Source organism: Crotalus tigris, unplaced genomic scaffold, assembly GCF_016545835.1.
Source record: "Crotalus tigris isolate CLP2741 ecotype Arizona unplaced genomic scaffold, ASM1654583v1 scf7180000017605.3043972, whole genome shotgun sequence".
Lineage (NCBI taxonomy): Eukaryota > Metazoa > Chordata > Lepidosauria > Squamata > Viperidae > Crotalus > Crotalus tigris.
Genome location: NW_024096508.1, coordinates 219,910 through 237,525, shown reverse-complemented (window position 1 = coordinate 237,525; position 17,616 = coordinate 219,910). Strand labels below are relative to the sequence as shown.

At 38.3% G+C, this 17,616-nt stretch overlaps 1 protein-coding gene and 1 long non-coding RNA gene across 14 annotated transcripts in view; one reads left to right on the top strand and one right to left on the bottom strand.

The window, feature by feature from the left end:
- Positions 1-6,779, top strand: part of LOC120297651 — a 38,507-nt gene extending 31,728 nt beyond the window's left edge. For both annotated transcript variants that reach the window (XR_005553850.1, XR_005553849.1), the window contains one exon: positions 1,871-6,779. This is a non-coding gene — a long non-coding RNA (uncharacterized LOC120297651). The remainder of the gene's footprint in view (positions 1-1,870) is intronic.
- Positions 6,780-6,833: 54 nt separating this feature from the next.
- Positions 6,834-17,616, bottom strand: part of TMCC2 (transmembrane and coiled-coil domain family 2) — an 82,333-nt gene continuing 71,550 nt past the window's right edge. For all 12 annotated transcript variants that reach the window (XM_039320437.1, XM_039320451.1, XM_039320416.1 and 9 more), the window contains 3 exons: positions 15,667-16,601; positions 10,892-11,027; positions 6,834-7,937 (listed from right to left, as the gene is read on the bottom strand). In XM_039320437.1, coding sequence (XP_039176371.1) covers positions 7,626-7,937; positions 10,892-11,027; positions 15,667-16,601 — 1,383 coding nt within the window. In that variant the 3' untranslated portion in view covers positions 6,834-7,625. The remainder of the gene's footprint in view (positions 7,938-10,891; positions 11,028-15,666; positions 16,602-17,616) is intronic.

Sequence of the window (17,616 nt, the reverse complement as noted above, 5' to 3'; positions counted from 1 at the left end):
CAGAACATGGCAAAACAGACTGGATCCAGGTTGGCAAAGGAATGCAAAAAGATTGTATATTATTCCCTTATTTATTCAACCTATATCCTGAATGTACTGTATATTAAAATAAGTTAGAATAGAAATAGTAAATGTGGTTTTAAAATTGGAGGAGAAAACATCAATAACTTATGCTATGCTGATGACACTACTCTGATGGTTCAAAACTTATTTATGAAAATTTTTATGGCCGCCAACTCACTCTCAGTGATACCAGGCAGCTTACAATGCAAAGGATCTGCAAGCTTTAGTAATAAAAGTCAAGGAGTACAGTGAAAACATTGAGACTAAAATTATATATAAAGAAAACTAATGACAACATACAACAAGCAACCTTAGAACTGAGAATTAAGATATTGAAGTGATAAGTTCTGCATTCTAGGACCAACCTTCAACAGTAAAGGAACAAGAAATTAAGAAACATATCACAGTCTAAGATTTGATAACACAGCATGAAGGCCTTGGAAAAGTTGCTGTGGTGTGTCTATACCTACAAAGATCAAAATAGTTCAAGCCATGGTATTTCCTGTGACATTCTATGGAAGAGAAACTTGGGGCTTTGAAAAAGCAGGATAGGAAGAGTATTGGCACTTTGGTGTTGGAGAACACTCCTGAAAATATAGTGGACAGCTAAGGAAACAAATAAATGGGCCATTCTCCAAATCAACCCAGAGTTCTCACTATAGGCACAAATGACCAGGCTCAAGTTATCCTACTTCAAACACATGTTTGAAGCTTCCTTCTAGTTTCCTGGATCTCTCTGATGCTGGGATAGGTGGAGAAAAAGAGAAGCGATGACAAGCAGCAGAACGGATGGACTTGGTTGCAGTGGTGATGTGTGCACTGTTGAAAGACTAAAGGAACAGGTTGGGGACAGATCAACAAGGCAAGGGTCAATCAGTGTGATTGCTAAGTATCAACACTGACTAGATTGATCAATCAGTCAACCAAAACCTGACTTTTCAACCAGCTTTGTGGGGATATACAGGATAATGGCATTGCTTCTTTTTACAGTAAAGTATTTGTTTGACAGGATTTTAATATTCTTTGGTGCATAATTGAAAGTTACTTAGAAATGATTTGTTACTATGTTCTAATCTTATTTATGGATATTAGATATATAAACTGTTTAGAGTGAATATTGACTGAAGAAGCTGCCCAGCAATAAATATATAAACACACTCACAAATGTTTTGACGATTGCACATTTGTCTTTATTATTCAGGTTTGTGATTGTCCTTGCAATATGTGTACACCAAGTTGTCCTTGAAAGTGGATTGGATGTGAAAGCTTAAGCAGAACAGTAAATCCTTCTGCCTGATGACAATGTGAATCATAATCCAGATAATCCTGGCTTAATCTGACTTTCTCCCATTTGGGGTCCAGGACAAAACTTCAAGTACTGATTTTGATGTATAAAAGAATCCTTTTGCAGCCAATGCACATGGAGAATTCCAAAAACAATACAAGCCCACTATCTGACTCAATATTTTTAGCTGTTGGCTATTGCCTTAATAAGTTAAACCGTGACCAATCTAGCTATCAGTGCTAGGAACTAATGATGGTATTGATGGCAGTTGAGATACTTTTAGTCTGTGCAGTCACCTCTCCTTTCATATTTTACTGATTTTTGTCCTTTGCTCTAATATATATTGTCATCAAAAAGATAGCATGGGCTACAAATCCAAATACCTTCATGAAATTCCAGTCAATACCCATGTGAGGAAAGAGGATTTTTCCAAGGAATAGGAGTGCCGAGAACCCCTTTAATGAAGACTGATGTGTGACAGCAATCACTGTAACGTAACCTCTATTGTTCTTTTAATTCTAGGTGGGAGATTGGCACTGCTCTTGTGTGTCTGCCTTCCTTTTAAGCTGGAACCAAGGATCTGCAAATTATATGGGCCCAAATTCTATTTTGTTCTATAATGGTCCACTATACTGAAGACATTATCTCTCATTATTGTAAGGTGCATTTTCTACTCTTTCTGCTTCAAGTTGCCTTTGAGTCTTTTGTCTTTGTAAATTAATTGACTGAAAATGTTAGATTGATCCCTAGGAAACAAAGGGAATGTTTATTGTCCATTCTGAAGGCTCTTACAAAGATAGTGATATTAAGTACTTTCAATAGCAAAGCTCTAATTCTCTTTGAATCATTAATGTGCAAATTGTTTTGCTCTTTGGGTTTGAATTTCACTCTGATAGAGTGTCTCAGCTAGATTCAAATGCACTGAGTGATCCCCAGCCTGAGATTAGCAGGACCTATCACTTTCTGGGGCTTTATAAATAGACAAAATGCTTCTGGTAGCAGATTGCTTGCACTAAATCTAGCATTTGAGACTTCTTTCAGGAGGCTGACCTTCTTCCATTCTCCTATGCCATCATATTTAATCTAATAGTGAGTAAAGAATCATCACTAGGTAGGAATGATAAAAAAAAATTCACTGCTTACATAACAGAATTCTATATATAAAAATCTTAAATAAAGAATTCAAAGTATACAAGGAGCAGGAAGAGAATTAGTATTCAGTATTAATTGGTAGAAAATGCAAAGAGAGTCTTTAACAAATATTCGGAGTCAAGTCATAGGCAGGTGAATACCAAAGGTGAATGAGTGCAGATTTATACTCAGAAATGGAGTGATTAGAAATGAGCCTCTCTTAAACTGGGGCATCCCATTTTTAAAAAATATAAGCCTTCATGGAACCCTCAGCAGTAGCTCTTCTTAAATAATAGATTTGTTGAGTTGGAAGTGGCACTGGAGATAATTTAATTCCTTGCCTAATAGAGGATCTGCAATGTAGCTATAATGCTGCTGATCCATTGCTGTTCAACCATAGCTGAAACACCATCAGCAAAAAAAACACCTGCCACTTCTAAGGCAGCCATTCTACAATTGAACAGATCTCACTACACGGCATTCTCTCCTGATGTTTATCCAAAATCTGCTTCATTACAATTTATACCTATCAGTTCTTATCCTGATAATTGCAGTCCATCATCTTCTGTGCATTCCTTCTTCCACAGATTCGTTATTCCACATTCATCTCTCAGCAAGCAGGTCTGAACCCCATTTTACCACAGAAGTTCCACCTTCTCTAGGTAAGGGAGAACTTTCTTTAAGCAAATTATCCATTGTAAATACCAAGTCCTGGTTTAGCTAACTCTGCCGAAGGACGATGTCTTGTGCAAAGACTGAAGACCTGCTCTTCTGGGATACACTAGAACAGCGGTTCTCAACCTGTGGGTCGCGACCCCATTTGGGGTCGAACGACCATTTCACGGGGGTCGCCAAACAACGCGATCTGCCATTTTTTTTGTCAGCATGCGCGTCACACAGGGGGTGACGTCGCACATGCGCGCCACACAGGGGGCGCTGCCGCGCATGCGCGCCACACGGGGCAGTGCAGGAGGTGCCGCCATGCAGGGGCGGCGCATGGGGGCAGCGCCGTGCAGGGGGGCGCTGTGCATGCGCGCCGTGCAGGGGGGGCACCACGCATGCACGCCGCACAGGGGGCGGCGCCACACATGCGTGCCACGCAGGGGGCAGCGCTACGCATGCGCGCCGCCTGCTTATGACCGGGGTCGCCGTATAAAAAGGTTGAGAACCATTGCACTAGAAATTTGGTTTGGCCATTCTTGTGCTTCTGAATATTGCTCAGCAAACATGCTTTTTCTGCAGAAACAAAGATCGTCTGCCAGGCAAGAATCTTATCTTCCAGAATACCAAACAACTGCTCATCCAAAAAATAAGGGACATGGAGTTTCAGGCTGAAGTTAATGTTGGGTTGCCCCAACAGGGCACTTGGGAACCAGCAAAATATCTAACAGCCGATATGTTATGCCCAGCTATCCTCAGCCTGGGAAAAGTTAAACATACCAGCTGGGAATTTCCAGGAATTGAAATCCACACATCTCAAAATTTCCAGGTTTAAGAAACTCTGTTCTAGAACAGGAGTGTTCAAACCTGGCAACTTTAAGAGTTGTGGACTTCAACTCCTCAAATTCCTCAGCCACCAATCTTCAAGTTAGCAAGTTTGGAGACTGCTTGTCTAAAAGATTGTGGCTAACTTTTTGCCCACACATCATTCAGTAAATTGCTATGTATTTCTTTCCTTGTAAATAATGGCACTAACAGGCTTAATAAAGCACTTTTCTTATGCCAAAGTTTTGAATCTCATTTTATTTGAAAAAAATAAATAAATAAATGAAAAAGCACAGTAAATTAATCCAAACCTGCAGGGCTTGCCTGGGGCTCCTACTGAAAAAGAAATATATTATAGTATGGGGCGAGAGGGGTGGGTGGGAAAGATTCAAGCATACATAATAAATACAGTCAATCATTTTCAGAAAAGGACTATGCCTGAGGGTGAGATTTAGATTTTAACATAGAGTATCATGAGAATCCTCCATACATATATTTAAATATATAATGGTATAACTGATGGTGTGATAAGACTCCTAAACTAGGGTAAAGTATGCTTCAAAAATATTCAGAGGGAGAGCATATCTCTGCAGAGCACAGCAGTTTTTCCTATTCCTCAAAGCAGCTTCAAGAAGTGAATTCATCCCATTAACGGGGTGACTAAAGGAGCTGTCTCTTCAGAAGCCTGCAAAGGGGGGCTGTTTTAATGAACAGAAAAGAAGTGTGCTTGCCTGAGGCCCAAAGTAGTTCTTCTGAATCATTTTCACAGCATACAAGGATCTATCCTAAAGAGGCAGAAATTTAGGCTCAGTATGTGGCCAATGCCACACCTAGGGAGCGAAGGGAGAAAAAAACCCAGTACTTTTGAGTCAGCTGAATCTGGGTTGGTACATGAACTATGCAATCTAAGGCCACAAAGAATTATGGCAATCGATTGTTTGCTTTTTTTCCCATCCAAGCTTGAAATGATCACCAGCTTTTCTCCCACCAATTTATACTTAAACTTGCTATTTCAAACATTCCAATCAAAATATATACCATCTAATGTGTATATGGCATATACAGGCCAATAGACACTAGAGGAGGGGAGGAAAATGGAATGGAGAATAGAAGTAAGAGACAAAAAATCCAAATATTATACTCTCCTATTGCTGTTGAAAGCAAAGAACAGCACCTAAAAACAGCACCACGAACGTCCTTTAATAAAGCAACTTCGCTTTCCGGTTCACACTGTCATTTACTGACAGGGAGAAGTCAGGAACCGTGCAAAATAAGAATCACCGATGAAAGGTCCAATCCTGCACAATTACACTTTCACCACTGATAGTGGCCAACATTTGTTTTATTTTATCGTCCAGGACACCACTTTTGTCATCAACATCTCCTTTCTACCTCATTCAGCATTCATCCTAACATCATTTAATCTGTTACCCATTCAAATTACAGTATAAAACCAGATCCTTCTGTAACTGATGACAACATATGTACTGATTTTCAGACTTCTTCAAGAAAATATACAAATCAAGATGCCTACTTGAAGGTTGGGTTCTTCACATCTCCAGGGCTTATTAAGGGCAGACTGATGCTTACGTTTGAGGGTGTTTTGTCTTTAGAAAAAAAGGTACTTAGGAAAAATCAACACGTAGGTCTCTACAGGGAAAAGAATCAGCCTCAGGCCAAAATTACATGATGCTATTCAAACATGTGGGCCCTTTTTGGTCTCAGCTGCTTTAAGTAGAATGACTTTCCCATTTCCAAGTGCTATCAGTGAGTAAAATGCAGGTGCTCAGAGCTGAACCAGGATGATTGTTATTTTGTCTAGAATTATTCCCGGTAGATATTTTACCAAAAAGAATCCAGGAATGTTTTGCGTACTAAAGAGCAAGTGTGCAGTATGGTTATAGGAAAGCAGACCAGTGAAGAGAGAATAAAATCATTGTTCTGATAGGGTGAAGTTATTTAGTCCTAAGGAGAATGAAGTCAAACAGATGAACCCTTATTTATGCTGAATAATGGAAGCAGCTATTGCAAACATTATACTTTCATAATTTCCCTGTGTTATACAGAATACATCTCCCCTTCTACCTTGCTCACTTGTAGATGAGCATATCTACACAGATGGCAACACTACCTTTCATTTTCCTATCTACAAGGGCTGTTCAAAGTTCTTGTAAGTGCAAAATAAACACTTACGGTTTTCAGACAATGTCTACACATGCAACAGAATAAAGTGGTAAAAGAGAATGAGGATAGCCGTGCCATGAGTCTGAAGTGTCCACTCTCTCAGGACTCTCCTATTTCATTCTGTTAGATATTTTAGATTCCAGCCTTTTAACCCTAATATACAATTAAGTCTCTCTATTGCCCAAAAGAGCAAGTATATGAGAGCAGAATAAGAGCAGATGCTAAATATATCATCTGGCATAAACTCCCTAGTTAAATCAATACAATTTAAGCTTTCAACTTACAATATACCATGATCTGATAGTTTCAGTAGAAAAAAAATGGCATCAAATGAGTTGCAACAATTGCTATCTTTAAATAAGTACTGGAGAACTATCCCCGGACCAGATGATGTATATCAGATGCTTACCCTTTCATGAGAAAATGTCTATCAAAGAATATGATTTCTCCAAAGTCTCCAGTGACAGTTGGACAAATTATCTACTGTTCCTAGTTAATGAACACTGTCAAATTCAAGTGGTGGCTCATTCATTTTGTGCAGATTGAGGGTTTATTGCTATTGGAGCATGTTAAAGCCCTCCATCAAGTGAAGGCAGGTGACTTCTTACTAATGCTTGATTTAAAAAAAAAATCTCTGAAATCAATAAATTAACACATGCACACTTACACACACCCACACACACACTTGTAAAGGTTATAAGTATTTTTAAAGTCCATGGAAATATCAAAGAAAAGGAAAACAAATGAAAACAAAGCCAACCAAAACAGTTGAGTTTGCATCAGAAAGCTTAATGCTTTCTCCTCAGATCCTGTTGTTATTGTTCATAAACCAACCCACAAGGACAACAAATCCATGACATGAAGCAGTCCAGCCAAATATGTGGAATTCAGTTGTCTTATGGGAAAGGAAAGTACGCTCCATGTTGTGACCTGAATTATCTTGTGTTGTATGTACAATCCTTGGATTGTTTCAGGTTCATGAGTTATAAAAAGAAAAAGAAGTTCAGTGTTGAATCTTTGTCTTTGTTTTCATAAATGACTACATTGATAAAATGTTCCATCATTTCTCTCCAACACAGAAGAAAATCAATAACTACGCCACTGCTTTTTAGAGAAGACCATTTTGATTGTACATGAACTACTGTCCTCATCATCACCATCTCTTTATCTGATTTAAGGAATGGATAAAATCTGAAATATTGAGCTCTTTATGGGGGTTATTTGTCTTCCCATTCTGCCTTGCAAAAGCATTCCAGAAGAGAGGTGTGACATAGTAAGCCTTTCATAAGCCCCACTGTAATTATTCTTCCTACAGCTGAGACAATGTTGGGTACAACAACAGAAGGCTCTGAAGAGGAAGCAAGTGAGAATTGCACACTCCAAATGGACATAAAACCAACTGGAAGTTGCCTCAGTTTTACTTCCTTTCTACAAGAAACAAACTCCTTCTAGCCGCAGCAACTGACTACCAAAAAAATCAGCTAGGCAGCAGCACATGTTCCAGAAGATAAGTGATGGAGTCCCAGTGCTTCCAGAGGAGGAAGACAAAAAGCACTAGTAAGGTAGTGCTCAGGAGACGCATGCGGGTCTTCACCAATGGAGTGATGAAACTAGCAATGGTGGAGACAAACACCAGCAGCACGGCCATTAAGGCCAAGATGACATTGATGAATTTTCCCAGTAGAGCACGGGCATTAGCGTTTTCCACTCCTTCTAGTTGCACCACTTGCTGTTGCTGTTGCTGCAGCTCTAACTTGGTGACCCGAGTTAGGCAGGACTCCACAGCTTCCTGTGGAAAAAAAAAGAAGGAATCAAAGTTAATGTAGTTGAGAGATTAAGCAATAACTTAGCAATAAGTTTTGCGTGCTTATTTCACCTAGCTATAGTAAAATGATCATTATATTCAGTTCATTGTATCCAGTTATAGTAACCCGTTAGTTGGTAAATTCGTAATTGGGCCTATAGAAAGGCACTAAAAGACAGAAGAGTCAATATTAAGATAAATGGATTCATTGTCTAGTGGTCTAACATAAATCAAATCTATTGAAATGGTGCATCTCCTTCAAGGAAAACCAACAAATTACACAATGTTCTGGCACCGTGTAAATTGAACAACTATAATATTGTGATACTTTCTGTTATGACATTCTGATGTGACCCACAGAATTAGTCACACTAGGAATTTCCACAACTGAAGATAATACTAAAATGTTAACTTGAAAATGAGCTGCATCACCAGTGGATAGGTGGATAGGATATGGACAGGAAACTACCATAAGCCTCACACAAGTATAAGAAATGCATGTAATTAACACATCTTTTTAGATGGTCAAGTGAAGAGAGAGTGTTGGCTTTCCTTATGGTGAATGTCACTGCTGTACACCATATGGCATTGGAGTTCATGTTGGCATTTCTAAGATGGCGGCACCTGGATCAGCTGCAGCTGCATTGGCTCTCGAAGATGAAAAGGTTTTGGAGGGATATAAGGGATATAGGCCACATGATCAGGAAGGTTTTAATGTGTTTGAACAATGTGGTGGGACTAAGCAGCAAGATCTGACTGCTGGACCAGCAACGGATTCCATTGCAAATCAGGGCTGTTTCCAAAGGAGGCAGAGGGGGAGAGGTCCCAGGGCTTATGGAGCAAAGGAACTGGATGAGGCTGTCAACAGGCCCAGAGGAAGAGAGAGAGGCATTTGGAGGAGTTGGCAGCGTCAGAGTGCTCCAAGGGCAAAAAGGAGCGAGGCCCCTTTAAGGAAAAGGTGGAAGAGACAGGATCAGAAAAAGGAAAGGAGGAGAGGTTGTCCTACAGGAATACAAGCTAATTTGAGGACTAAGCCACATGGAGCTCCATCTCCATCTGTCCTGTTTGCCATCCTTTGCTCCCTAGAAACTAAAATGGACATTTTGAAACTTGAGCTGGCCACAAACAAGGAGTGTATATCGGAGGTGTGACACTTTGAGAGCTGTGTGCAATGAAATTTCATTTTGATGTATGCCGATTGGTGTACATTCAAAGTGACAATAAAGTTGTTGTTGTCCCTGTGCAGGGTTCTACAATACATATAACAGTATTACTCAGAGACACTCAGAGCATGTTCCACTGCCTTCCCATGACTCCTTCTCTTATCAGTATCCCATATCAGATAGAAGCAATTGTCTTAGTTGTCTGAACAATGAGATTTCTTTTTCAGATGTTTGATTAGTATACATGAGAGGATGGAAAAAGATTAGAATAACTTGTGGAAGATACTTGACATGGTTATATACAGCATTCAGAGAGGCCCTCTAAAATCACAGTTTGAAATGTTAAGGTAGCTGCATCTCTCAAAGGCTTGTGTAGCCTTTCCCTGATTCTCCGAACATGCCCGTGCATGCATGAAAAAACCTCCCCAGAACTGCTGCTGAATCAAAGGAATAGGATGGTAATATCTCACAGCAATGAAAAGAAGAAGATGCACTTCTTTTGAAGTATTTTAAAAAAGATGCACTTCCTTAAAAATTCTGATGAATCTTTTTAAAACATGTAAGAAAAAATAGAGGCTTTCATCCATGAAATGTGCACTATCTCCTTAAATATGTCTGTTCTTTTACTTATTTATTTGCTTAAAATATTTTGATCAGTCTGAGATGTTCCTTGAATTACCACATGGGGGCAGAACAACACATATTGGGAATACAATTCTCAATTACTTGCAACTTTATGTAATTTATAAAGTAATAATATATACATCAGATTATATATTATTTACACAGAAAGAAAACAGCAGCAAGGTGCAATGAAGCACAATACAGAGAAAAGAGGAATGGAATATCAACTCTATATCCATATCACTGCACTGATGATGTTACCTTGCTTGGGTAATGAAATGTCTACAAGAAAATAATCAAGCTTGGAGAACTCCAAGGATCCCTAATTTCAACCCAACAAATATTTTCCTCTGTTGATACGTGTATTGAAATTATCTTCATACCAACACTTTTGCTTTTGTTTCTACCATGGGATAATGAAGTAAGCTCCTATTTGCTCTTTCACCCCATCTTTTTACAATTTTCACAGCAACATTTTTTCTGCTAACTTATAAAGAGCTTAAGAAGAGGTAGGGGAAGTAGAAGGAAGGGGCCTTATACTGTCAGATAATGGTTCATCATTATTATCAGCTCGATATTACATGCCATGATTCCTGAGGATTTCACCCAGGATTTTTTCCCGGCTTCAGGAATTCAACTGGGATTGTCTGCTTTTCCTCTAATTATGACCTTTCCACAACCTGGCAAAAGAAGATAATTTATTGTAGCATAATAAAATAAAGTTAAATCCCACAAAAACTTTGTTCTTTAGATGTGGGTCTAATTCAACGTTTCTCAAACTTGGCATGCTGACTGTGGAATTCTGGAAGTTTAAGATCCACATATCTTAAAGTTGGCAAGTTTGAGAAGATTTTGTCTAATTCATTTTCTCCTTGGATAAATATGCGTTTTTTTTTCTCATACCATTTATCTTTTTCATCTCCAGACAGCCATATTCAGAAAACTCTTTGAGGATATTTCTCATAGTTTCAGTCAAAAGACTTGGTTGCAAGTACTGCCGATGTAGCATGCCACCTGAGATTTGTATAGTTACTATACACTTTTGAAATGGTCAGAGGACATGTGCAGTTAATTCATACAGAATTATGCCTCTGTGTGTGTGTAGAACTGGTTGTTGGACCAACCACATAAGCATCCCATGTAAGTCTGTACCTGAATGTCCCTGGCCCTTTCGTAGGACTGGTAAGCCACCTTTTCTTCCATGCTGGCCAGCTCCTGTTTCAGATTGGTCATCTCATTCTGATGAAGCTCAGTCAGGTCATTAAGCTGCTCTTCCAAGCGTTCATATCTGAATAATGGACATAAGAGAAAACATTCAACCAAGGCTAGCTTAAAGAAGAGGAAATTAAATTAGATATCTAAAACATTTCCAGTTGATAAGTAGGATAGAGAAAATCGATGTTCTTACCCAGATTCAAACATGCTGTTTACAATCAGCTTAAAATAGTGCTTTTGACTTCGGTTGCTTGCAGCTTGGGCTAGACCAGTGGTTCTCAACCTGTGGGTCGGGACCCCATTTGGGGTCGAATGACCATTTCACGGGGGTCACCAAACAAGGCTGTCCACCATTTTTCCCCCTTTTCTTTGGCCACGCCCCTGGCACCCAGTGATGTATAAGTGGTTGGGGGTCACCACAACATGGGGAACTGTATTATGGGGTCGCGGCATTATAAAGGTTGAGAACCACTGGGCTAGACTCTGAAGTTAGGCTAGCCTTTCTCCCTTCGGGGCGGCTTCTGGCCCATTTAACAAGAAGAAACTCAGCCGAAGGGCACAGAGTCCCTAACCCCTTGACTGCTGCATTGTTGCGCAAGACCCGAGGTCCAACACAAGGACTGTTTTTTCCCATGTACCATCACTCTGTTGAAGACCTAATTTACACAGTACTGTCTCATGTCTAAGTATAATTACCCATTTTTTATGACTGTGGTATTGTTATTATTCTTTTCATCTTCTCTACTATCTCCTCTTACTGGTATCATTATTATGATTGTTATTACTCTGTTGCTTGCATGTGCACCGAAAGCTTCTGCACCAGAGACAAATTCCTTGTATCTAATCACACTTGGCCAAATAAGATATTCTAATATGACATATAAACAAGAGGTAACTATTTGCACTGATTGCTCCAGAATCAATAATGAAAGGCTCTCTGAAAAGGGACAAGTCTTTAAAACCATATGACCCTTCATGAGGTAACTGTTCCATAGGAAGGGAACCCATTATTTGGGCTCTTTTCCAACACACCTTCAGTAAGTAGGAATTCCAGGTATCATACCCTGATTGTCTGGGTTGAGTAGGCACTTTTGATCACAAAAAGATGATTTATTAGATAAGAACTCCTAGTCATTAAGGGCCTTAAAAATAATGATAGCATTTCTCATTATGGACTGGAATACATAGACGAGGAGAGGTATTCATTTACAGACTCTACTTAATAATGTAGATTTAGTATATTTTGACTATACTGATATTATCAATGTGATAGAATTCATTTTAAAGTAGATCCCAAAACCATAAGCAGAGAAAATATGGCTTTCAAGTAGCAAGACTAAAGTAATTGCCTTTCTACTTCTTTTCAAGTAGTGCTTTTTCTACTTTACTCTTTCTTGGCCCAATCCTATAGCCAGCCCATCACCCTCAAAGTAGCAAATCTCAATAACTATAGGCATCACATTTCTTTTCAGCAAATGAAAATGAGATGCTTAAGTTAGGTAACTCAAGAGTAAATTAACACCACATAGAAAAACATACCTCATCTCTGTATATCTGATGAGCTATAATTGTTATAGTTGTTTAGTATTATAATTGTTATATAATTGTTTAGTATTATAACTGTTATATAATTGTTTAGTATTATATACAACACTTGTAAACATGGGCTTCCTAATTCATATTTTCAAGTTCCTTTTCTCCAAAATATTGAAAGTGGGAAAGGGAAACCTTTTGCTTACTTGCTTGCTAGCTAATTATGCTACAACTCCTTCACTCAAGGATTGCTCTTATGGTATGATGGTGGTAACAATTTAAAACTATACATCTTAACATTTGATCCTATGCATGCTTATTTGGAAATAAAAAAATAAATTACAATCTTCATAAATTCTTCAATAAAGGGTCTCCTGCATATGACAAGGTGAGACATGTGGCTACTATACAAAAAGAAAAAAAGAATTGTTTTCTTAGTAATGACACTAAAACTGAAAGACACTCTCCAAGGCAAGGGTCTCGTATACTATAATACATAAGACTGGCTTAAGTTGGCCCAACACACAAGGTTAAGTCCCTACTCATCCTTACAGCTCATTGGGTGACTTTGAATCACTCTCTCTCACAAACCTACTGCACGGAGCTCCTGATCTCTGACTCTCCTCTCTCTAAAACCTGCTACATCTTCTTTTCAGTACTAAGTAAAGACCATTTTATTTTCTTAAGGTTTTAAACACATTGTAATTCTGATTATTGGTTTATGTTGTGTTTATGATGTTGAGGCTGTTTTGATACTTATATTTTATTATCCAAATTATTCTGGGAATATATAAATAGGATAAATAAATGGAAAAGCAGTATGAGTAAATTTATAAAAATCAATATAGTTCTAATGTTTTAACATTTACTAGGGTTTTTTCCCCCTATGAAATGTTAAGTCTTTCCTAGTTCCTCAGATAGGACAGATGTTAAGTGAGTGGAAAACAAATGAAGCGGGGGAGAAAGTAATGTCTCTTCTGAAGTCTGCTTGCGGGAACAAAGACTTTTATTTCCATCCCTGCTGTTACTGATAACTGATTTTCAGAATATTTTGGGAAATTTTCCAGTTTGCTTTCAACAGAGCTTAAAGGGGAAAAACCCAGAATATAACTGATAACTGATAATAATAACCAATGAGAACAATTATCTGACTGTCTCAGCATCACATAAACTTTGTACAGTTCCTGAGTGCATGCAGATAACGAGTCCATTATTCTACAATACCTATATATGGACATTATATATCAGTTGACAAAATGCATTATGTTTACATTAATCTACCCATTATAATTCATAGGTAGACCTGTCATGTTTATAGTGGAGGGCCAGAATGATGACTATAAAAGACCAATGCTTAACTTTCCCTCCCCAACTCCAATTGACCCATGAAAAACTCAAGCTCTGCAACTGCATTCAACCATTTAGATTCATTGGTTCCTTCCCACAACAAAGTCTGAATACATAATTCTTTCTTCACCGACAAAACCCTAAGAGCCCAGAACAAAAGCCTTCTTGATTCTGAATTTCTCATCCATGGAAGATAAAAAGCCAATATTGAGTACTGAGCCAGGAATGGATTTCCTTTCATGTATTATAAATAGAAAAAAATAAATTAATAGGGTGTCTTTCCTCTTGAAGATAATTTGTATAGAAAATTCCAAAAGACTCTTCAAAGCTACCAGCAGCTAGGCAGGATGGATTTATTTAAATCAATAGGGGGAAAAAAGGTATGTTGCAATCACTGATTTAAACCAGTTTTCTCATTTGCAACTAATCTATTTTCTGAGCAAATAGGAAATAATTTCTCAAAAACTTACTTTAGCAATTAACATATATAATGGTTTGCAATACATAGGATGTAAATTCATCTAAATCATGCAGTCCTGCATATATGTACATAGCAACATTCTATTTGCCTAGATAGAAGGTCAAATTTGGTATATTATGTACCTGTTTGGGTTTCTCAACCAAAAGATTTTTTTTTTTTTGAGGCTAATGTTGCAAACATATGAACGCTAAGTTAGAAGTAAGCCTCACTTTTCAAGTTTGTCCAAATAATACCTTTATATTATTACTTGTTCTGTTCCAAGGCTGGTCCTACTATTAGACAGAAGAGCCAGCAACGTAATAAACAATTATTTATAACTGCTTATTCTCATTATAAGGCTAGAGGTGGAATAGAATTTCTGGGATTTTCTGCCTAAGGGGTGTGTGTGTGTGTGTGTGTGTGTGTGTGTGTGTGTGTGTGTATCATATCTCTATCTCTATCTCTATCTCTATATCTATCTATCTATCTATCTATCTATCTATCTATCTATCTATCTATCTATCTATCTATCTATCTATGAGTAGGCTACTATATCATCTATGTTAGGCAATGAAAGGTTTTCTGTGATCTGCTGTGGACATTTGTGGCTCAATTGTTTGTAAAACTTACCCTGTAAACTGCTTTAATATAAATACATGAGTTCTGTTGACTCACTTCCAAGCCTAGTAATCTGATCTAAGTGTCCTTAATACTAGAAAAGTACAGACTGGCAATTAAGAGAAGTTTTAAAAATGCATCTCTCTATAACAGGTTTGCCCAACAGGTCAAAATTCTACCTCCCATCCCAAGCTAAGTCTTGTTCACAGAAAGTTTCTAAAAGTTGATACAAATTATAATTTTAATACAACAAGAGGGAAAATGAAGCAGAACACGTGGGGAATGGCTGCATTATTTGCATCTTAAATTAGTTTTAAGTAAAATAAATTTAGGTTTATCACTGTCCCTTGATAGCTCTTTGTTCTGACTCCTCCATATTTTGGTCTGAATATATCGGCCAAAGGCAAGTTCAGTTCTTGGCTAAAAAAGCTCCCCATTTATCTTCTATAAGGTGGAAGATAAAACCCTAAGCTATTACTGGCCGCAAGTTATAATTCCTGCCGTAAAATTTACCCTAATTTCTTTGACATGTGGATTGTTGCTTATTTTACTTATTAAATGCATACATAATCTATGTTCTCTGTAAAGTGAGATCTGCAGCTAAATTGCTGTACCACGCTCAGGAATCAACATCTTATTATTCTCCATTGCTGTGATTCTGTCACCATAAATGAACAATTAAGGGCATTTTTTTAAATTAGTGAGGAATATTTGTCCCTTGGTGAGGAATAGGAAGACATTTAACAAACCTTACCTGTATCGTTCTTCCTGCAAGCATTGAGTCATGTATGTATAGTCTCGTTGCAGCTGAGCCTTGAGTTCTTCCATGGAGTCCTCAAGATGGGATTGAATGTCCTTAATATCTCTCAGTTCTTCTACAATGGTGTCAAAGTTATAATGATGACTCTCCAAGGTGGTAGACTTAGGACTGCCCAAGCCCCCAGGACCAGCCCCAGAATTGCTACCAGCTGCTGAGCCAGATGTGGCACTGGAGCACTCATCATCACTTCCATATTTGGGACTGGACACGAGGGTTGCACTGCCACTCAGAGTCCGTGAGGCCTCTTCTGGGTGTCCATCATCCAGAGTGTCCTTTAAGTGGGCAATGTTATCTGCACTGCCAAATTTGTTGCGTATTAAACTTGCAAACTCACGGGGCTTGGAAACCACAGCTGTGTGTGTTGCTTGAGAAAGGCCTGATAACCCACCCTTGACTCCCTCTACCACACCGCCACCAAAACCACTAATACTGGATCGAACATTGGCTCCTACATCCTTGAGGCCCTGATGCATGTCCCGGAAGACATCTTTGGGCTGACGCGTTGGCCCATTTTGTTCAATCTCCTTTAATTTTTTGTGGTAATGCTCAAGCTTCTTATGCAGCTGGGCAATGGTCTGGGCTGACTTCTGGTTCTTCTTCTCAAAGACCTGCTTAATACGAGAGGCTTGCTGCTTATCAGCATTATTAGCAAGCTTCAGATATTCAGCTACATTGTCATCTCGAGCCTCCTGCTCAATCTTTATTTGCTCAGTGATCTTAAGAATCTTCTGGTGCAGATGGTCAATGGCAGCTTTTGTCCTCTGTGGGTCAGGGTTGCCATCTGGAACATCAAGACAGATATTGCTTTCTGCATCACTGTGGCTTGTATTGGAAGGCAGGCTGAGTTGGCTCACATCCCCCTTGTCCAACTGTTGTAGGAGGCAGGAAGAGAGGAAAGAACACAGAAAAACATGAGTAAAGTTTTGAGGAATATTTTTCTTTTTTTGGAACAAACATTAAAGTGATTTGATAGAATAGTGCAAGAAATAGTAAGAAGCCACAGAAAATAATTGCAATACTTTCCCCCAATAGTGCCCTCAAATATATATAAACATCCAGAATTTCTTTGTTGCCTGGAAATGCGGAGAATGATAAACTTAAACACTTCTTGAGGGAATTAGCTGGGAGAAAGTTGAATTAATTAAAAAAGGAACAATATCTGTTAAAGTATATATGATCAAATAATCTGATCTTAAAAATGGCTTTTTAATCACCCAATTAATAAATGTATATAAAAGTTCTTGCTATCAAAAGTTCTTGATAAAGTTTTAGATCAAAGTTCTTGATCTATTTTGAATTTTTAAAATTGAGATAACTACAAGTCCCATCAGATAAGAACAATTTTAAATGCTAGATTTCATTTGTTTTTTTCTTTTAATCTTGGAAGTGGGAAACATAGAATATTTCCTATTATGGTAATATAACAGAGTCAATTAGCATAGCAAATCCAAGCAAGTAACTTAGTGGAAGATTCAGGTTTAAAAGACATGCTGTGATTTTAGTTTCAGATTATCAGCTTCCACTCCCTTCAGTTTTTACTGCTAGACAAAAAGCTATAGCAAATTTCCTGCAAAAGGCATATGTGCCCATTGCCTCTGATTCCAAAACCTGAATGGCCTAATGATTCTCACTGGAAATATTAATGACGTTTGCCCCAAGATCTTGACCTATTTTTTTTTTTTAGATTAGAACTCAGGGCTCTGGACTTATGGCCTTCTAAAATTGAAATTGTTTGTACTGCTCACAGGTAAGGAACATCATAAATCTGGAAATAAGGTCAAACATTGTACCAATGCCCAAAGTATGGACTCAGGCTGTTATCCGAGAGCAGTTTGATCCTGTTGGAACTGAGGAAGTGGACAGGGTCATTGGGGTTGTTAGCAC